Raw genomic sequence first — 22,159 nt, forward strand, 5'->3', positions numbered from 1 at the left:
AAGGTAAAGAGACCCCTGACCATTAGGTCCAGTCACTCTGGGGTTGCAGCGCTCATCTCGCTTTATTGGCTGAGGGAGCCGGCGTACAGCTTCCGGGTCATGTGGCCAGCATGACTAAGCTGCTTCTGGTGAACCAGAGCAGCGCACGGAAACGCCGTTTACCTTCCCGCCGGAGCTGTACCTATTTATCTACTTGCACTTTGACGTGCTTTCGAACTGCTAGGTTGGCAGGAGCACGGACCAAGCAACAGGAGCTCACCCCGTTATGGGGATTCGAACCGCCAACCTTCTGATCAGCAAATCCTAGGCTCTGTGGTTTAACCCACAGCGCCACCCATGTCCCTTTCCAGCATCCTATACAGAGGCTAATCAGAGCTATCCCTCGCTCCAGTGGGTAGGTTTATACTTTATGAGCAAAATATCCACTTCTGCTGGCATGCTACACTCACTTAATGATACCGGGTTCCAATCCAGTTCAGAAGTTCATTATCTTGCTTTAATAAGACACAGAAACACACCAATCCAAATCACTGTTCCATCACTGACCAACTGACTCTATAGAGACTGGCAGTAGCTTTCCATAGTTTCAGGTGCAAGTCTTTCCTAGTTCTACCTGCGACTTTCTGCAAATAAAACATGCTCTCCTATAAAGCTATAGATCTTCTCCAAATAAGTCTGTGGCCCGTGCATACAAGCCTTTTGCATGAACTGTGATTGAACCACATTCTCTAACCAGTTTCCCATTTCACCCATTTACCAATTCTGGAACAAAGCAGACTCTATAAAACAGTTTTGAACCACAGTTTCAAGATTTTGACTTGTTCTGAACTTGGTAGGCATGGTCTCCCTGTTCTAAAGAAAGGGGAAAGTGTGATTAGAGACTTCCTGATTTAAATCACAGCTTATGAAAAGGGTGTGTGTATGGGTGTATCTTGTTCAAATCTCAACCTCAGTGAATATATAGTCATCCAAACGTGATCAGTAAGTGGACCAGACAAAACAATCTGAATGCAGAAGCACAGACTGGATGAAATGTCATGGAGAGTCTTCCTTAAAATGTGCTTTTAAAGAGAGCACAGATTCTCAAAGCATGCGATGGGCAAGAAAAGCGTCTGTAGTCACTATTTTTGCCGCTTGAAAAATGAACTGCAGTATTAAGTCCAAGGATTTATTCCCATAGGATATTTTAATCTGTCTCTTTTACATTTCCTACACACATTTATGTCATACTTGGTAATTTAGAGGGTTACCAGAAGGGATCTATTGCCAACTACGCTATACAAACCACTACAAAAATAGCCAGATGCCATTTCCCCGTTAAAACAAAAAATATATAAATAAGTACTGGGTTTCAATTTATAATAAAAGTTATGCTCTAGTTGTTTAAAAAGCAATTCTCAAAGTCAGGTTGTGAGAATATTCTACAAAGGTATCCTGCTTCCAAATGCATGAAGTACAATTTTTTGGAGCAAAACATTTTTCTCTAGCTTATTAGCCTGACACTGCTAATCCCAGTTCTCCACAAGGCAGACCATATCAAAATGCCACCATACTAAAATACAAAAAATTGAAAGACACAGCACTACTGAATTTAAAGAAAGAAAGAAACCAATTTTCAAAGCTAAAAAAAAAAAAAAAGCTTTTGTAAAACTACAAGTTGTAATTTACATAGTAGATCAATTAATCACCATACTTTACCGTGTATAAGACTAGGGTTTTTTTACTAAAAAATAATGTTAAAAGGGGGGTTAGTCTTATACACGGAGGCAATCTCCCCCCATTTTCTTAATTTTAAGTCCCCCAAAATAGGGGGCGTCTTATACACAGCGGTGTTTAATACATGGGGGAAAAACGAAATATCTTTAGCCATTAACTAGCGGGGAGGGGGGGGTTAATCAGCAAGGATATGTTTTTATTTGTGATGTGTAAACTTACTTAATCACCCAGTTGAGCATTAAATGCATTTTATTAATCAACTAAAAGTTATTTAGACGGCCAACAGCCTTACGTAATCAATTTTAAAATTACACCATTGAACTCATAGATTTATTTTCCCTTGAAGCAAACTTTGCTCACTTTATTTTTTGAAATTCCTCAGGTTCAGACAGGTTTCTTAGCATTTCAGACTGAACAGAGCACCAGTCATGTGATGATATCCTAAGCTTAATTCCCAAAGGAATTAGAGGGTATTTTAAGCACGAGTGAACAGAGTTAAATTAGTGTACATGCCAGCTGAAGTTACTACACTGATGGGCTGTCTTCATCTGAAAAAAATTGACCTTCATGTGAACTTCCATAGACTGAGCAGAATGCTTTAATGCAGAGGAAATGGGGAAGAATAGCAGAGGAAACAGGGGGAAATGCCTTAGCTCTAAAACTTAAGGGTAATTCACTAGCATGTTAATCATCCTAGTGCAGTGTTAGAAACTGAGGTATGAAAGCTAGGAGCTAAATGGCACCTTAAACCTAGGTTATGGGCACCGCAATCGAGTGTCTAGGTGCGCTTTTTTATAACAAGAATACAAAGCTGAAAATGAATGAACTGTAGCTAAAACCTTACGTTCATTTTTCACATGGTCTAGTCCTCATCTGAAGACCGCAAAAAACAAAGCCATACTCCCCCTGCCCTCCCCTCTAATATTCTTATGAGGGTCCCTTCTCCAGTCTTCAGAGAGTGGCTGGAAGTAGTGAGGCAGAAAAAGGTCCTTTCCTTCCAGCGGTGGCAGTTTTAATCTGAATTCTTAGGTGCAGTACTGCGCTCAGAGCTCAGACACTGCTTGCATTAATGAAATTCCCTGTTGCAAAACGCGCCTAGCACAATGAGAATTTTGAACACTGCCCTAGTGATTCCATGGAGCCATATTTTGTGGGTTGCACAATTTTAAAAGAAAAATTATTTATTGGTAAAGTGCTCTTTGCAGGGCTAAAAAGAATGTTTCTGATCATTTGGGGCAATGAAAAATCATTTATTAATGCATACTAACATACTATCCATAAGAAAACCATATCAACAAAGATTTATCTCCTAAAAGGAATCAAATCCGATTTTTTAGAAATATGTAAACATGAAGATTTTTTTCTCAGGGGTCAAGAATTTATATTCTGATGGAAGACATGCTTGCTTATTAGTGCATGATTTCTGAATTTAAAAACTGAAATGTCAACATGCATGTGCTAGGGTGTCCTCTGAAGGCATGAGACCTGGATGAATGACCACCTAGGAACCACAGGTTCCATGACTGAAGAAAGGTGAGGTGTACATTTAAGAAAATATATAAATATTAATGTTTATATGTAAATCATCAACACAGAGCAATGGTAGATTAGATGGACTACTGCAGGAGAGGATAATTTATGGCATTTCAGATGTTGTTGGGTTGTGACTCTTGCAAGAAAAGTAGCAATGCCAACTCTTTACCCAACTCAACTGAATTCACAAACTTAAAGTCTCATGAATTTCAGTCTCTGTTCTCTGTACTTATATTATTCCATTTTATATATACTTAAGGGGGGGGGAACTTAAGGGTAAAAAGCTTTAAATGCCAGGCGTTGATAATTACATTTGAGAAGTTAACATTATTATGTTCACGTATTACCAATAATTATTTGAACTAAACTGCTAGTGGAAAGGGGATTTGTGGAAGAGAGTCTGTTTTAAACAAAGAGACATGCTTCCTTAGAGAATGCGTTTAATAATTCAGTATTTCAAGCAGTGCCTGCTTGGGGCAATTACGAACTCAACATCCTGGATGACAGGCTTGCTAATTCAGTCTCGAGGAACTAAAGTTCACCTGGCAAGTTAAAGCAATATTTCAGTTTCACATGTGGAAGGTTTAGCTGGCCCCATCTCATTAGCCATGCTCATACAATCATATACAGCAAGATGGGGAACCTCCGGATGTTGATGGCAACTAACTTCAATCAACTTCAATCAGCATGGCCAATGGCCAGCGGTGACTGGAGCTATAGTCAAACAACATCTGGATGGCTAAAGTTTTGCCATCCCCAATATACAGATACTAGTTCAAATAACGACAATGTACAGTATTTACACAGTGCTGAAACAGGGAACCATGGTGAAGTACTTCCAAATAAAATACTGGCTTATATTCCTGGCTTGTTTGGAAGCATTGTGCCGTAGTTCCCAGTTCAGACGTAACTGAAAATAATGTCTGTACTGAATCCTGGGGTGTTTTTGCTACCCATGTAAAGAAGACTATAGAAGCAGGAAAGGGGTTATATGTGGTTGAACTCCACTCATGCATATCCATGATTATTAAGTGAACAATGAAAACTTAGTAAGACATCCTAACAAGACCAAAGCATATGCTTGCCTTGTCTCCTAAATTCCTGCCTAATCTGTATATAGATTGTGTTGGTTGAAGTTCTACTAGTAATTAACAGGTGATAAATCTTTGTTTTTAAAAATAGTTTGTGCTTGCCCTTTGAGAATTTGAACCACAGTAAAGCTGTAGGGAAAGTCTCAGATGCAAAGCAGGGAAGCGTTTTAATTAATTTTTCAAGCAAGAATATACAACTTGTACAAAATGTTGTTTTAAACTTTAAAAATCACTTGGTATGGGTTACAAGAATCAATGACCTTTAATCTTCCTAGATTGTAGAAGATTTGTCAGCTCTCTGCTATCTTGGATAAGGCTGTCAAAGTGTTTATTCCTTTGTAAGACAACATCCAAGGGATGGAAAGAGCACCTCCAGAATAGTTCCTGTGTAATCTCACCTTCAAGGACATACAATCTGCTCTAACTAAATTTGTCAAAGTTTAATGTTTTGTGAAGGCTGTGTGCAGAAAACTTGTTCTCAACATGATTCAACCAAGGTGATAACAATTCTGACTCCCTTGTTTTGAAGGAGAGCTTCAGATCCCCATTTCTCAAACTGGAATAGACAGCTGCATTGAAAAAGACATACAAACAAGCCCACCCCCCAAAAAACACAGAATCTAAAAAGAAAACACCACTAGAGGCAGAAGATCACAGATTCCAACTCATTTGACTACATAAAGACAGTCTCATAAAATTGGACGTAATACAACTTAAGAAACTGCATATTTGCAGGCTTCCAATTTCAGTCAAGGCACACATTGGAAATAGTTACCTCACTGCCTTCCACTTCAAGTTTAACTGGTTGTAACAGAACAGATTCTAATCTTATTTTTTTCATAAGCAGGAGACATGAAAAAGTTTCTGCTTAAGTAGGTGAACAAAGATCTCTTTCATTAAGTTCAACTAAGGCTGCAATCCTACACATTTTTCTCTAAGAGTAAGCCTGAATTCAGTGGTCCTTACTTTTGAACAGAAATGTAATGGATAGGTTTGCACTATAGAAGTTTGAGTCTTACTTCCACTGACTGTATAGGGCACCTATTCAAAAATCCAAATCTTGGCTAGGCGGAGTCTTCCTCTCCCCGCAGATGGGAGAGTGAAAGAGAGAGACACACGACCCTCTAGGTCAGTGCACAATGTAATAATATGCAGCATGGCTCTCAGCCTTCCTAAGGTGGGTTGGCTTCACAGGAAAAGTATACCCTATACCACAATTAAGGTTGGCAGAAGGAAATGTGCATCAAATTAGGCAACAGCTGCAGCCAAATTGAAGAAGGGAGTCAGTGTTACATCTACACCGACGCACTCAGGTATGAATTAGGATCACAAGGTGTTACAATAAATTATTGTCTGCTGTTCACAAACTTGTGCAGTAGCAGTATATGAGACGGGATGGAACCATCCACTCAGCACCAGTGTTGCTGCTGATCACCTCAGTGGGGCTGGGATATGAAGGCAGAAAGATTGGGACCATGCAGTTGCCCCGGTGGACTGCCATCATCAATCCAGCACTTCTGCTGGTGCAACTGCTCAGTCTCGGTCTCACAGCTGTCATGTCCCAGCCAGTGTTAGAAACTGAGATATGAAAGCTAGGAGCTAAATGGAGCTTAAACCTAGGTTATGGGCACCAGGCACACTTTTTTTACAACAAGAATACAAAACTGAAAATGAATGAACTGCAGCTAAAACCTTATGTTCATTTTTCACACGGTCTAGTCCTCATCTGAAGACTGCAAAAAACAAAGCCATACTCTCCCTGCCCGGCCCTCTAATATTCTTATGAGGGTCCCTTCTCCAGTCTTCAGAGAGTGGCTGGAAGTGGGGAGGCAAAAAAAGGTCCTTTCCTTTCAGCAGTGGCAGTTTTAATCTGAAATCTTAGGTGCAATACTGTGCCCTGAGCTTAGAAACTGCTTGCATAAATGAAATTCCCTGTCGCAAAATGCGCCTAGAACAATGGGAGTTTTGATGCTGGTCCCAGCCCCATTCAAGTAAGCAGCAGCATCACCAAACATACCACTACTGAACTTGAGACCGTATGACTTTTGATGAAGCTGTGTTGTTTCACACCACAAATGCAACTCAGTAATGCAAAAATAGCGCAACAAAACTTACATATTCCTTCACGTTTTTTGTCTTCACAGCTTTGTATGAATAATACGCAGGATACAGCATTCCAAAAACCAGCCTGTTGGAAAAAAATAAAAGTATTTAGGTTTGACAAGAAAGGCACAATAAATAAGCAATGAATCTGCAATATTGCATGAGAAAGAAAAGGAGATAAACTGGTTTTTCCAGTCACTTCAAAAGCAAACTTTGACAACACAAGATAACCTAATGAACAACTGCTTCAGTTAACAGGACTATCCCATCTGAAGTCTGTATGAAGTTTATTTCAGTGCTAACCTGTGAACCAATCTTAACAAAAGTTTCAACATAATCCTGTCTATGCTCTCTGTATATTGCATTGCATTGGCCTCTGTAATTCGCCCTTATTAACTTCAATATGAAATACTTCCCAAATATTATTTCCTTGGTCAAAAAATTAGTTGACTGGGGGTTGTCTTTGATGCATATCTTTAAGGTTGGCTGCTTTGATTAAGAAGGAAGTATTTAAAATTCAGTCATATATACATTTCTTGTTCTGCATAGTGAGTTTATTTAAAAAAACACCCTGAAAATATTGGCAAACATGATTTAATCTATTAGACTTTTAATACAGATTACTCCATTACGCAATCTGCAGTAAGACTTGCATATTTGCCATTCCTACAGAAACACGCTTACATTTGGGTTTTTCCCCAGTGGCTTTGGCATTGGGAGCTAAACCATTCAACTGGCTGTTGCCAGCAGTACAAGTGATTTACCGTATTTTTCGCCCTATAGGACGCACTTTTTCCCCTCCAAAAATGAAGGGGAAATGTGTGTGCGTCCTATGGGGCGAATGCAGACTTTCACCTGAAGCCTGGAGAGCGAGGGGGGTCAGTGCGCACCGACCCCTCTCGCTCTCCAGGCTTCAGGAAGCTATCCGCTAGCCGTGGGAGACGCAGCTCTCCCACGGCTAGCGGAGAGCTTGCCGGCACCCAGAAGCTTGGGGCGCGCTGAGCTCAGCATGCCCCAAGCTTCGCGCAGCGCTCCACTAGCCATGGGAGAGCTGCGCGACTTCGCGCAGCTTTCCCACGGCTTGCGGATAGCAGGCTGTTCTGGGGGCTGGGGAAGCTCGGGCTTCGCCCGCCCCAGCCCCGCACCTGGGGGGGAATAAAAAAATTTTTCTTTATTTTCCCCCCAAAAAACTAGGTGCGTCCTATGGGCCAGTGCGTCCTATGGGGCGAAAACTACGGTATATGACCTGCAGAGCTCTTAAGGTAGAATTTAATGGGTAGCACAACAAGAATATAAAAGTTTTACCTATTACACATAACACTTACAGATAGAAAACATAGAATAACTACTTTGAAGCTAGACAAAACACAAATCTTATTTGTTTAAGCCATGACTTAGTTAAAAATCAGCTTCATTAACTATACCCCCCCAATCCCCTCCAAACTGGTGCCAAAGTTTTGCAATTGTTTTGCAGCATTTTGCAGCACAAACCCCACATTTTGCAGCACCCCCAAAACTGAGCAATTGATACTCAAACTGGGGGTCATAGGTATCACCCCTAAACCCAACATTCTCTGTTCTGCAGTGCAAACCCCATGTTTTGCAGCCCATCCCCCAAAAGCACAGAAAGCAATACTGTATATCAAACTGGGGCTATTCCAAACCAATGCAAAAGTTATTGCAATAATTCCTTCTACAGCACCTTGAAAACTGTTTATGCTGGAAAATGATTGCAAAATTTTGCTACAGGTTTGGAGGGGACCCAAATTTCAGCATTTGTAGTTAAGGAAGCTTCATGAATGTGCTACAACTACAAATAACAGAAATGCATGAAGGTAAACAAATCTGTTCATCTATCACTTAACATATTTGGCAAAGGGAAAGGTTTGGCTCAGGGAGCTTTCTTTTCTTTTCCTGCATGTCTTCACAGATATCTCTAAAGGGCAGAGATTCTAGTACGTTACACTGTGTATGTACATACACACACACTTGCTGCAATTATTCACAGAGGTATCAGGTTTACTCTTTGCTAACTAGCGTTTATAGCAAATGTAGGCCTATGAGAGAATATCGTCTGTTTATCTAAAGACTTCGGTACTCCAAGCTAGTTGGATGAATGAAGTATTTCTGTAGCCATAAATACTCATACAGTGGTACCTCGGGTTAAGTACTTAATTAGTTCCGGAGGTCCGTACTTAACCTGAAACTGTTCTTAACCTGAAGCACCACTTTAGCTAATGGGGCCTCCTGCTGCTGCCGCGCCGCCGGAGCACGATTTCTGTTCTCATCCTGAAGCAAAGTTCTTAACCTGAGGTACTATTTCTGGGTTAGCGGAGTCTGTAACCTGAAGCGTATGTAACCTGAAGTGTATGTAACCCGAGGTACCACTGTATTTATATTAACTATTGTATGCACTGTAGCAAAGGCTCTGGAATTATTTTTGAAACATACTAGGGGCAGCACTACTGTAAAATAAGCTACATCACAGTTCGATTAACAAAACATTGTACAAAGACAAAAAATGCTTGAATTTTATATTGAAGACACTACGTTGACTTTTAGCTGGCATTAAATAAAAAACCATTTTCAGTCTAACTGTTTCAGCTGATTCTAATTATATTACACACTGCTTTTTAATTAATAGACTTGTTTACAAATGTATGTAGTGCCATTTGAGTTCATGGTTGTTTCATTTTTCCAGCTTTATAAAACATAGTGCTTTCTCTGGAATGGAGACAGAGATTTCTAAAAAGAATATACATTGATCAAATATAATAAATATTTATATTCAAATTGAAGTGTGAGGTTTAAGTATCTAGTCATTATACAGCATGCAGTTCTCTATATACTGAACATGTTAATGGGGGTGCATGAAAGCAGCTTGCAATGGAGATAACTCTGGCAGCAGACAAACCAGTAACAAGGTAGGCACACAATCATGGCAAGAAACTCAACTGTAGATGTGAAAGGGTTATTATACCAGTATCGCATTCATGTCTTTGTAAAGTTAGGTTAACTGTATATACTGCTTTCCACAACAAAGGTCTCAAAGTGATTTAGAACCAAGGGAAAAATGCAAGGTTGTATTAAATGTAGCAATAAGGAGATCATACTGTCAGTGTAAGCGTTTCTCGAGGAGAGTTTGGGAAGGGTGAAGGGTCGCTTGGGGGGAGGGAGAAAAAAGTCCTATTGTGCTAGCATAAGGTTATTAGATTTTTTTAATGAATCCAGGGACACTTTTCAACTTCCTACTAAATTGATGGATTTTGTCAGGGGACTGATTTGTAAATCCGGGGACTGTCCCCAGGAAACAGGGACCTCTGGTAACCTTATGCTAGTGGGCATAGTTGTGCTGGTTCAGCTAGTAGAATGATTTGGTTGAATACAACCCACAGTAATAAAATCACAGCTTTAATATATTAGAAGCAGAATTAATAATACAATATCATATCATAGGTGTTGCCCAAAGACTTTGCCTGGTGCCAAACTAGAGAACCAGTCTGTTCTCTCGTTGCCATTCTCCAGACCTCTCTTAGAGGTGGCTCATAGAGAAGGGACTTAGATGATGACCTTGGTAACTGGGCGGGTTCATACAGGGAAACACATACCTTTACATATAGGGTCCCAAGCCTTATAAGGCTTTAAAAGTCAAAACCAGCACTTGAATTAGGCTCAGAAACAGAGAGTTATCCAGCACACTCAGGCCAGAATTTGTGCTATAGCTTCAAATTTGGAAAAACAAAATGTCACATCCATCAGCCCAGACAGGAAGACGGTTGACCTGCAGGATGGGTGACAGCCCATCAGAATTTCTAATATTTCCTGTTTGCCCAATGAACCACTGAACCAGCACTAAGTCAAATAGGAAGCCTAGTGAAGAAAGAAGACAGCAACTCTGGCTGAGCCAAACACTAATGTAACTAAGGGCATGTAGGGAAGACAAATGCCCATAAGGAAATGTGCCCTGTTATAATGTAATAGAAAAGAACATTCAGCATGCAATCTACTGTAGTTCATGTTGTGAGTCTCCAAAACAGGGGATCCATCTCCCTGGTAAGGTTATGTTAGTGTGTGCACTTCACCAGAATAGGCTTTAGGAGTCACTTTCTTTCAATGAGGAAGTGTTTTTCTAAACTCAAATAGCTAGATACTGTTTAATACTTGGTTGCCATGGCAGTCTGGCGAAACATGCTTTAAATCACCAGATGGCTGATCTTTATACAACGCAGGTACTGGCAGCACTCCAGTTCTTTCAAGTATTTCCTAAGGCATCCATGTCTGTAGAGAACAGGTCTACAGCAAATGTATGCAATAGTTCACCAGAGGTAGATTTCACATAATGAAATATATGCACTATCCATTTACATTCTTCCCAAACATGTTCTGACAACTGGCCCCACCCACACTAGACACTCAGATAAGTTCAAGGATTCCGTACACCTTACATCAATACAGCAGTTTTCCACATGAAGAGAATAAAATTCAACACAACAAGGTTTGCTTCTGGTAAACCAGGACCAACTAGGACTTTTAAGATTAATACTGGGCTCCTTTAGAAGAAAATGCCATGTTCTTGATGCACTGGCTAGCATTTTTTTTAAAAAATCACCTTTGTGATTATGGCAATTATAGAGGTGTATTCTCCCCACCCAACATGCATATCATGAGAGATGACTAATTCAGTAGGACTGGCAACACATTAAGATATGTTAACTACTCATCTTCTAATCAACAATTAAATATGCACTTCACCAAAGATCAATATAGATGTCTTCCAAGACACTGAAAAGCATACGTTAGCATTCCAAGCAGGAAAATGGAGTTTCATTCTTCTAAAGGATGAGAAACTTATGGCCCTCCAGATTTTTTGAATTCCAATCCCCATCAGCCCTAGGCAGCATGGCAAGGTGAGGGTTGGTGTGACTTTGAGTCCAACAACATTTGAGGGGCCACAAGTCCCCTACACCTGTTTTACAGGACCATTCCAGTTAAAAAATAATTTCAAAAATTAGACAAGAATAATCTTAGCTTGCAATCCTACCAAATAAAAATTACAATTGATTACTTTAATTTGCGGGGGCCAATTTATTAACACTAACACTAAATGCATAACCTACAGTGTCCACTGTTACATTGGAGGCAGTGATCAGACCTACTGACAGTGATCCTGGGATCTGAATCAGGAATCTCAGGAGCCAGGGCAGTGACCTAGCTTAGTGAACTACCTGGGATTGATTGAATGCAGGCCTCAGATGCTCTCCAAGCACAAAATGGAATGGTGTATAATGTCAGCCCTGGTCAAACACTCTGCCCTTCCCTAGTAAGAGCACATACTAGGCCTTGAATCAGATACAGCCTCTCAGCCCTGACCTGGCTCTGACATTTACTGCTGATTACTGGTTGAGATTTGTTTACCTGCATTAGTCATGTGCATTTCCTTCTTAGAAGCTAATTCAACAAAACAAAAGCACAGGGTCAATGCTTTAGGAATCAGCTGGGAATGATAAACAGAGAAGAGGATGCTACTTATTAACAAAGTGACCAAACCATCAGTGTGATTCAGCTATCCACATATAAACTTCAGTAGGACTAATGAACTACAGTGGTACCTCAGGTTACATACGCTTCAGGTTACAGACTCCGCTAACCCAGAAATAGTGCTTCAGGTTAAGAACTTTGCTTCAGGATGAGAACAGAAATCATGCTCTGGCGGCGCGGCAGCAGCAGGAGGCCCTATTAACTAAAGTGGTGCTTCAGGTTAAGAACAGTTTCAGGTTAAGTACGGACCTCCGGAACGAATTAAGTACTTAACCTGAGGTACCACTGTATTAAAGCACAGAACTGATGAAATTTGATTTGGAACACTTTGCCCAGTTTCAACAACCCATTTCTGAACATTTAGGATACTGCTATTTCTATTGCCATTTACATTGGAAATAGAATATAGCTTTCCCCAGGACCTAGAAATGGGACACTTAGGGCAAAGCCTATTAGTTTTCCAGACTGAAACATTATTTGCTATTTTATTCTTTTTAAGTCTTCAAGAGCTATTGTGGACTTCCAAAATGTTACCGATTACATCAGTTGGAGGAATTCATCATCATCATCAAGTGCTTGCCACATTGCTTCAATTGCACCACAACAGTTCATAATGGATAAATTGATCCAATGTGGCAACACTGGCAAAACATCAACTTTTTACTGAGTCTATAAGCATTATAAGATACAGATGTTAAGACAAAAAGAATAGTGAGCAACTACCATAAGCAAAGTTGAAAATAGTTGTTTCCAGTCTTACTATTTCACAACATTCATCTCTATCCCACTACCTAGGGGGATAAGCAGAAGAATGAATAATGAGGTGACTGTGAATGGTTCAAGTACACCAAGCTCTACTTCCCCCAAAAAACTGGGTCCATAAAAACTTTTTGCATAGTTTGGGTCATCCATAAAACTTAAAGTTATTGCAAAAGTGGAACCACATATGTAAAGAACCGAACAAGTTATATCGTTCTCCCTAAGAAAATGTCTAGATCGGAAGTCAAGTTTTTCAGAAATAATTTTCGCTGCTGGCCTTGGTACCAGCATCATTCTCCAAATCAGGAAATAACACTTCTGGTAGGTTGCATGAAGTTGCCAACTTCCTTTTAAGGATAAGGGTAGACTGTGAAGTAGCACTGAGCCTTCCTTTTTTGACAGCTTCTCTAGGAGATGGACCTTGATTTACACATGCAGAGACCATCTCCAGATCATCTGGAAGAGAGGCAAGTTCTCAAAGAGTATGGAAATAGCCTCTGATATAGAAAGGGCTAAGAACACAGTAAAAATCATAGGTAACAACGGACTAGGAAAAATCTCTACAGCTAATTGTGAGAAAGGACACAGATCTCTCTCTTTAAAAAGCAGTGATCACATCAAAACCTTTATCCATCCATAATGCCACTTTGTTACAGTACAGCTTTGACTTGCGTTCAACAAGATCACTGGATATTTTGCAGACCCCTATAGCAAAATAAAACACAAGGTTTTTCCTTGTGTCACAGCCTTTCCCCCAGCAGTTTAGAAAATACTATCTTGTGCGTATTGAGCTTATAAGTCTGATTTTTTATTCCCAATATTTGCATTAAGGTTTTAAACAGCAACTCTTTTCCGAGTATTAGAAGAGCACATAAAAGACAGATTTGTGATTGTACATGCAATGTTCTCTGCCTGGCACTCTTGAACAATTGTCTGACAAGCAGCCAAAACTGTTATCTAAGGACACCACCAACAAAGTGTGATTGTAAACAACTTTCTAGCCAAAAAGATAAATATTGGGCTCCAAATATATAGAAAAACTATTGTTCCTGATTACTCTATGGCACTCTTTGCCACTCTAATAGTGATACTATCTCTCCCAATAATAGTTACACTTAAACATATTTAACTTACGTGCATTCAGCTTTATGTGCATGGCAAAATAAATAAAAAGAGGGCAGGGTTCTGGGAAAAATGACTTTGGCAATCCCATCTGCCATTAAACCCAGTGGGTTTTGACTATATGCAGTTTTGACTTTTGGCGCAATCTCCAGAACGTAACCCTGTAACTGGGAAGGCACAGTTTTTCACCATTCCTTTGAGCCTTGTTTCAATTTACATGGTGAAGAATCAATTAATCTTTAGAACTCTTCCTCATGCTTAATGGAAGAGCATTCTATAGCTCAAGAAGCAGCAGCAGCATTTTTGTACAAATCTACTATCAAAGTGCTGTACTGTCGATCTCCATTTATCACATATATTAGATAAGGATGACTACCAATACTTGCTCTTCTTTTATAAATGTATGAAAGCAAGCATTGTCAGGACTATGTCCAAAGACTTCATAGCCCTTACAGCTTCAGAGCGAAAAATAAAAAAATTAAAATTAAAAAAATCTTCCAAGCATGGTTGACATGAGCCACAGCTCAGCAGCATGTTTAACAAAAAAAAGAAAGCCTCCTTGAGATACAACACAGAATGCTAAGCAAGGGCCAAATGCCAACCACTTTCACTGGCTGGAACAAAATTAGCATCGCTCGGCACAGCAGAATCCTTCAGCAGCAATTTTGCAGATAACTGCGGGACGGATGTTACACTCATGTACAGTGATGCCCACTATCTATTCTATCAGAACAGAAGAAATGACAGGCATCTTACATCATAGGATAAGTATCCCATCAGCCCAGTGCTTCGACTTCTTCCTCTCAGTAGCAGTTTGCTAGCATGTCTTGCTGCCAAGAATTCTAGTCACAGCATCCCTTGAAATTCCTAGTCCACAGACATTGCCTATCTATAGCAAGTCATTCACCTACAAAGTCCTGGAATATTTTTCATGGTTCAGTGGCATGATTTGCCTTGGCAACAACAGATGGGTCTACTTTTAAAACATATATAAATACTGAAGACTGATTTTAAGGGACAACTTCCCTCTAAGGAATTACCTACTTGGATTTCCTTTTTAAAAATCTAGCTGCTCTCTGAATGCTGCTTTTGTTTCAGTTCTTAGTGCTACAAAATTCACATTATACAAACATGCTGGCAGCTCACATTAAACAGAGATGCAAAAAGATTTTTTTTTTTAAATGTTAGGGCTATTCTAAAACATTCATTCTTTAAACAGCATTTTAGAAAGCTGGATCCACATGAGTGCATTTTTGTACTGGAAATACCCTTTTGCTGCCAATGAAAACTTCTTTAAAACATTACACCATTTGAAATACAGAACTCATAGATGTGTCTTTAATCCAACCCACCTGCAATTCTCTAAATGTCATCAACTCCACCACTTAAAATTAAAGAACATGCAAAGATCCTTCTGGTTATTAATTACACAGCCTCTCTGTTGCTAATTTTACCGGCTCCTCCTTTTACACCCCTTCATTACATACTTCTACCCACAAGCAGACTTCCAAAAAATCTACTTTGCCACATCCTCTGGTCAAGTTAAGAGTCAGCCAGTCTTCCTTCCAACTTTGAGGCTGCAAAGGTGGGTGGGGATTGCCTGGGTAGTTACACTATTCCTCACCATCTCCCCAGTTTCCAAGTTGGGTAGAATCATAGAGTTGAAAGGGACCACCGAGGGTCATCTGGTGCAACCCGCTGCTATGCAGGAATCCAAGCTGAGGCTTATTTGTCAACTGTGTGGCCAAGGCACCTTAAGAACCTAGGCCATGAAAGTTAACTCTTTTTGGAGTATGTAGAGTGTACTCAGGGTTGACATTGTAGTACTCTGGAGAATGAACACATAATGAATCACCTAGCTGGTGAGATCAACATGACTCCTAGAGTGGCGATCAAAACTATCTCATTCAGAAGCCTGTAGTAACACATCTTGGAACACATCTTGTCTCAGAAACGAGACAAGTTCACACACGCCTCTAAATATAAGCCAACAGGCACAACGTGGGTGAAAATCCTGAGATTCTCCCAGACACTGCTAATATTTAGTTACTAAGGTTTTTTTTTAAAGAAAGCTTTCTTCGTCCTAAAAAATGCCTTTCATTGAAAGGCAAGGTTTTTTAATTTAAAGTTTCATAAACATTAACTTTTACTGACTGAACACCTTACTCAAAACTTATATTTAGTAAAAGAAAAGTCATGTACTATTTATTGTGTGTTACTGCACAGACCTGCTAAAGCCCTAGCTTTAGGGCTTGAATGCTACCTCCCAGCTGTAACCATTCACATTCATCAATATGCTCAAGGATAGACATATTTCCATGTGTTGATGTTCCCACTATTTGGCCATTGTCAGCCACAGAGCAAAAACAACAATTCTCTTTGACACTGCCACCCCAAGGACCGACCTTCCTTCCTTCCTTCCTTCCTTCCTTTATTAACAACCATACCAGCAGCTACTGTTCTTTCCACTATCAAAATCCATTCAACTGGGCCAACTGTTGCCACAATAGATCAGATTTCTACTCTTCTAGTTTTGTTTCCGAGTCTGTGAAAGCAGCAGAGAAACCTCCTGCAGAAAAACAGACAAACTTTTGCTATATCATCCTCAGGACTCTTGCTTCCATGGAAGCTTCTTAGAAGAAGAAAACTAAAAGGTCCACAGTGTGCGCATGAACTAGCAGGCAACTACCATTTAATTTCATGTGTAAGCTCTTTAAGAATTCTTGGGTGGATGCCACCTGGAAGCCGGTGATGTGTCGGTTTTTAATTCATTAGTAAGCCCTAGAACATTGTCTCTTCTCACCAACTTTAGCTTCACTTCCTCACTGGGTGGAATTCGACATCATGCTCATCTAATAATTCAATCTACCCCAATATTTCAGCTTGCCAGAGAGAATGACACCCCCCCCACCCCTGTGCTGTTCAGGGGGATCTCCTGACTCCTCCCCACAGTCAACTTGGGGGGGGCACAGGAGAAGGAAAGGGGAAAGCCCTGTTGCTCAAGCAGATATCCTTGCACAGGACTTATGGTGAAACGGCTGGTTAGGTGAATTCTGCCCATTTTGTTTACTTTTAGTGGAATGATGTTCTAATCTAATTAAATTAAGCATGCACTGTACATATACAGTATGCAACGTTATTAGGTTTTTGCTTCTATTGTGCTAAAATTTAAGGAGTTACAGGAACCACACAGACTAATCAGCAAAAAGGAATGGTTGTTCACCTTAGGCAAGTGAATTGCTACTACCATAATTAGTCACTACAGATGTGCAGTTGGGAGGATAATTTTTAATGTAGGCTTGCAAATTTGCTGTAACCTGCAAAGCTGTTGTACACATGCACCAACAGGAGACCAATATTGAAGTTGAAAGACTGATTTAAAAGGAAACGTTCACAAACTCTTGGATAATGCATACCTTCAAAGCTGCAACTGCTGCCACCTTCAGTCCATATATAATTTAGTGGATCTGATATAGTACTGCCTGCTCAGAAACGTTTCCATGAGATGACAGTTTCATGGTTGTCTGTGCAATTTCCACCTCATACCCATCATTACAGAATTCCAAATATCTGAAACATGCCTATTGGTTGACTACATGCATTTAAGAAGATATATTTACCATTTAATTGCTTGCTCACATGGCAGACACTCTCAAAATGCCTGGTTTACATCACAATTTTATTCACTTCAAGTGTGGGCCTCATAAGGCCACATCACTTTGCCCTTTGAACTCGAAAAAAGAGTACTTAAAAGAAAAAGGGTTGCTTGGTGTTGTCGGGGCCAGAGTTCTCTGCAGCAAACAGAGACCTACTCTTTTCCAAATCATAGCATGTGTATGCTAATTTATATGGCTGACATAAAACATTTGATTGTTTTTATACCACAATTTTAAAACAGTCCTCAGAATAATAGGCACTGTTTGTTTTTTAAAAATCACACTGTATTTAGAAATAAATTATAAGGGTTGCCCAATTAGTATTTAAGCTGCCACAAGATTGCCATTTGGGACTGGACCTACATTTACCAGATCACATTCTTATAGCTATGAGGACTACCACTAATTCTTGTTAAACTAGGTTAAAATCACTACAGCATGCATTTAAAAGCCATTCTTTAATCATCTAAATGTTGAAATTAATGGCTAATATATGGGATTTCTCAGAAAAATATACCTTCTTTCAACACTTTGCCCAATGACCAAAAAATGCTAATCTTTCAATAGGAAAAGTACACTTTAACTTTTCAACTACGGTCCCCTCCCCCATGATGGCAAAGGTATTTCTGATAAAAACACAAAATGGTGTATCCAAGTTCCAGCCAAACCCATCACTTCAAGTCTCTTTATAGGCAGTGGACATTCATCTATCTCCCAATTAGTTTCTAAATCGTATGAATTTAAGCAAACAGACAAGGATGAAGACCTGGCATTGTTGGGTCATACTCATCAGTAGACCCATCAGTATTATCATACTAATAAAACCTTATTTTTTTTATAAAATGGGGGAGGGGGGAGATCTACAAAAATATAAGGAGCTTCTCGCTTAGAGTTCCGCTGCACCATGTTTACAAATAAAACTTATGAGCCAGCAGTCACATAAAAGCTTGTTTAGAGTCACTGGCTAGGGCTCAGTCCCCAAACCGGTTTTCAATGACAGGGCGAAGCTCTAGACAACAAAGGTGGCTGTGGCCTCAAGCGTGCCTTTACTGTGTTTAGTATGGTGTTTTAAATAGTTGTGACCAGCTCTGGATCCTAGAGTGAACAGGAATCATAATCAGATTTTTAAAAGATGACCATTATATAATTTGAGTGCCACCCAATGACCACAATGATATACTGTATACACATATCTAAAGCTGAGGGGAAAGAGTCTCTAAAGTTAAACAGGCTGCGTGATCGCCCCCCACTTCAAAATCTGAGAAATAAAAAACTGCCATGAATCTGCCCCGCTCCAGCGCATCTCCTCCTCTCCTTACACAACATGCCTTAGGGATAGGCTCAGTAGGTAGAGCACGATACTCTATATCTCAGGGTCATGGGTTCGAAGTTCCTGCATTGCAGGGGGTTGGACTAGATGATCCTTGCGATCCTTTCCAACTCTACAACTCTGAATCTATGATCGCACGTGAGGTAAGGCAGCCTCTAAGCCAGGTATGGCCAAACTTGGCCCTCCAGCTGTTTTTGGGACTACAACTCCCATCATCCCTAGCTAACAGGACTAGTGGTCAGGGATAATGGGAATTGTAGTCCCAAAACAGCGACACCGAGAGCCAAGCGGGCGGCTTCCTGTGCCTCGAACACGCAAAATCCCCGCGTTTGCCGCACCGGAGCCTGACGCTCTCAGGTGTACGCGGAAAGCCGCGTAAGTTAGGGGCGCGCCTAAGAGCACGACGAGGCCCATAAGGATTGCTTTCCGTGCACCCTAAAATGGCCATGCGCTGGAAGGGGGAACCGGCGCTTTTGCGGAAAGGCCCACTTCGCTCCACCCCAAGTATCAAAGCAGCAGGAAGTCCCAGAGGGCACTTCTAGCACCCCCGCTGTCCGCGCAAGCGCAGTAGCGCCGCATTCTTCTCCTCCTCCGGCCCCCACAAGCCTCAGCGCCGAGAGAGGCAGGAGTGAAGATGCCTCCCCCACCCCCCGCGCAAGTCTGAGGGAAAAGTCCGTTGGTACCGGTCCCTCTTGAGGCCCCGCTTCCCTCACCCTCTCCACTTACACGACGACTCGGGAGATGATACACGACACCATGTTGCCGCCCCGGCTCCGTGGGCGCCGCTTCTACCTTTAACCGTTCGTCAGTCTGTCCGTCCCGCCAGCCGGAGCCCTACCTCTCCTCCCCGCTCGCGACTTTCCGCCGAGCCGGGCACCGAATGCCCCCAGCCGCTTCGCCCGACAAACACAGCCTAAGCCCCGCCCTCCTCCCTCCTCGGGCATCACAATAGGCGCGGAGGCCGCGCCTCCCCATAAACGGATTGGCTCGCGCCGCCCAGCCTCATTCGCCCGCCGCCTGCCGTCGAGCTGGGCTGCAGCGCGCATGCGGCGCGCCTCTGGACGGCGAGGAGCGGATGGGTATGTAAGGAGCCGCAGCTATGCGCCGGCGCAGTCTTTTTCTCCCCCCCCCCTTTGCTGGCTGTGTGGTGGCTTGTAATGTAGGCTGTGCTAAACCCCTTTCCCGTAGGGTCGCATGCGGAGTTATTTATTGCTTTTTGGAGAGGGGTGGGGTGGGGGAGCCGGTTAGTTTGCCGCAGCGTCTCGTGCACCTTAAAAAAAAAGACTTCCCAAATGTTTATCTTGCCATTGAGCATCCGATGGATGTGCAGCAGCCTTTCAGGTGCCCCAACATAAGGCCCCGGATGGCTTCTGCTCGTGGTTCGTTGCTTTGCCCCGTTCGCGCCCCTTCTTCCTTGTCGCTGCTCTTGAAGCGGCCTCCGGGGATAATCTTTGCGCGATGGATCCGCGTCGCTAAGGCTGGAGAAAGCGGCGCCTTCGTTTCCGCACGAGGCTCCTTTCTCCTGGAGGTTGTTTTCTTCCCCCAGCCGCGTCAACGTTTCCACCCCACCAAACTGCGGGGAGGAGGCAGCCGATCTTCTTGGGTGCGGCTGGAGAGGTGAAATTGGAAAGCGAGGAAGTCTTGGGAAATGCCACTTTTGCACACATTAAGCTCTGCGCGGTGTTGGCCTTGTTTGCTCATCTTGCGCCCGAAGCCTTTTCCCCGCCGCAAAGGTGTCTCTGACGTCGCCCTCGTTAAACAATCGGAAAGCCTTGCTGATCTGCTGCAGATCGGCCAGAGATCTCCCAGTAGATCCTGATCCACCTTCTGCCCGCCCCTGGTAAATGAAAATGGTGACAGCATCCTGGAATGACTCGTAGTTTCCTTTCTACTGAACAGTTTCAAACGGACAAATATAGGCAAGGATACATTTGTTTGACACTGGATTTGGGCATAATTTGCAATGGAAGTGTTAGGCATTAAATAGTAGAATGGGGCTGAAAGAGGGGGAAAGAGGAATCGTAAGCATTGGTACGCACAGAGGACAAGGAGCAGCACTAGATCTTTTTTTGATGTAGTTTTCTGAAATTAGTGAAGAAATATACTGAGACATAAAAATCCCACATGCTGGCAGTTCTTGCACTAGTGCTTTCTCCTCAAATAGAGCCAGTGTGGTGTAGTGGTTAAGAGCGGTAGATTTGTAATCTGGGGAACCGGGTTCACTTCCCCGCTCCTCCACATGCAGCTGCTGGGTGACCTTGGGCCAGTCACACTTCTCTGAAGTCTCTCAGCCCCACTCACCTCACAGAGTGTTTGTTGTGGGGGAGGAAGGGAAAGGAGATTGTTAGCCGCTTTGAGACTCCTGAAAGGGAGTGAAAGGCGGGATATCAAATCCAAACTCCTCCTCCTCAAATATAACCTTGTGCTATGTTCCAAACTTGGCTTCCTTCCTCCTATTGTTCATTTTTGTAATCCTGCCAATAAATAATATGTGTTGTAGTGTGGAAATAAATAACAACTACAGATCTGCCTGTCTGACAGGTAATGAAGATGAGTGTACTTCCTAAGCTTCTTCAGGACATGTGAAATCCTGCACTCTTTTTTGCAACTGTCCTTTTCTGATCAGATACCAGATAACCCAATTCCAAGTTTTGCCTGCTTTTTTTCTCTTCAAGGCCCATGCATAGTGCCTTTATCTATCTTACTTTTAAGGAGGACTCTCTCATAAGGTTTCTGACTCTTAGATATCTTTTTTTACAATCCAGATTTGCAAAAATAGCAGGAAATGATGTAATGAAAGCTTGAAGCTGCAGCGTGCATGAACTGTGATTCATGGAGGTGAATTTTGCAAGCATGATTGCTATGGTGAATTGCCCACCCCTCCACCAATTTTAGCATAAGGGAGCAGAGGACCACTAGAACTCCCAGAGTGTGTGATTTGGCAGACTTTGTGCTGGAGTGTTGTGTCTAGAAGGTAAAAATGCATGAAAAGCAAACTTTTGAGGTTTCCACTGTTGACGTCAGTGTTTTTTCAAACAGTGGTCTGGTCTGCTGAGCAAAGGTGGCCGTGAGACAGAGAAGTCTGGGTGGGAGGAAGGAAATATGGTTTCCCTAGAGTAGGGCAAAGATCCAGAGGAGGAGGTGCTGAGGGAAATTAGATTGTGAAATAAAAAGATAGTTGAATATTTACTATTAATAAGTAAATAAATAGACTGGGAATTGAATGGCAGGGGATAAAATAGGGTGTTATGGGAGGAATAAATGCATGTGAAAGGACCAGGGAAGTGTGTGTGTGTGTGTGTGAGAGAGAG

The 22,159-nt window shown here is 41.7% G+C and overlaps 2 protein-coding genes across 2 annotated transcripts in view; one reads left to right on the forward strand and one right to left on the reverse strand.

The window, feature by feature from the left end:
* REEP3 (receptor accessory protein 3) overlaps positions 1–19,774 on the reverse strand; it is a 32,560-nt gene extending 12,786 nt beyond the window's left edge. The window contains exons 1-2 of the mRNA XM_081005093.1: positions 19,575–19,774; positions 6,456–6,528 (exon numbers count right to left, since the gene is read on the reverse strand). Of these exons, the coding sequence (XP_080861219.1) occupies positions 6,456–6,528; positions 19,575–19,606 (105 nt within the window). The 5' untranslated portion in view covers positions 19,607–19,774. The remainder of the gene's footprint in view (positions 1–6,455; positions 6,529–19,574) is intronic.
* A 79-nt stretch (positions 19,775–19,853) lies between these two features.
* Positions 19,854–22,159, forward strand: part of JMJD1C (jumonji domain containing 1C) — a 116,185-nt gene continuing 113,879 nt past the window's right edge. Inside the window, exon 1 of the mRNA XM_081004852.1 lies at positions 19,854–19,927. The gene's annotated coding sequence lies outside the window, so the exon portion shown is untranslated. The remainder of the gene's footprint in view (positions 19,928–22,159) is intronic.

The sequence above is a fragment of the Podarcis pityusensis genome (genome assembly GCF_964106645.2).
Source record: "Podarcis pityusensis genome assembly, chromosome: 5".
In the NCBI taxonomy this organism is placed as follows: Eukaryota; Metazoa; Chordata; class Lepidosauria; order Squamata; family Lacertidae; genus Podarcis; species Podarcis pityusensis.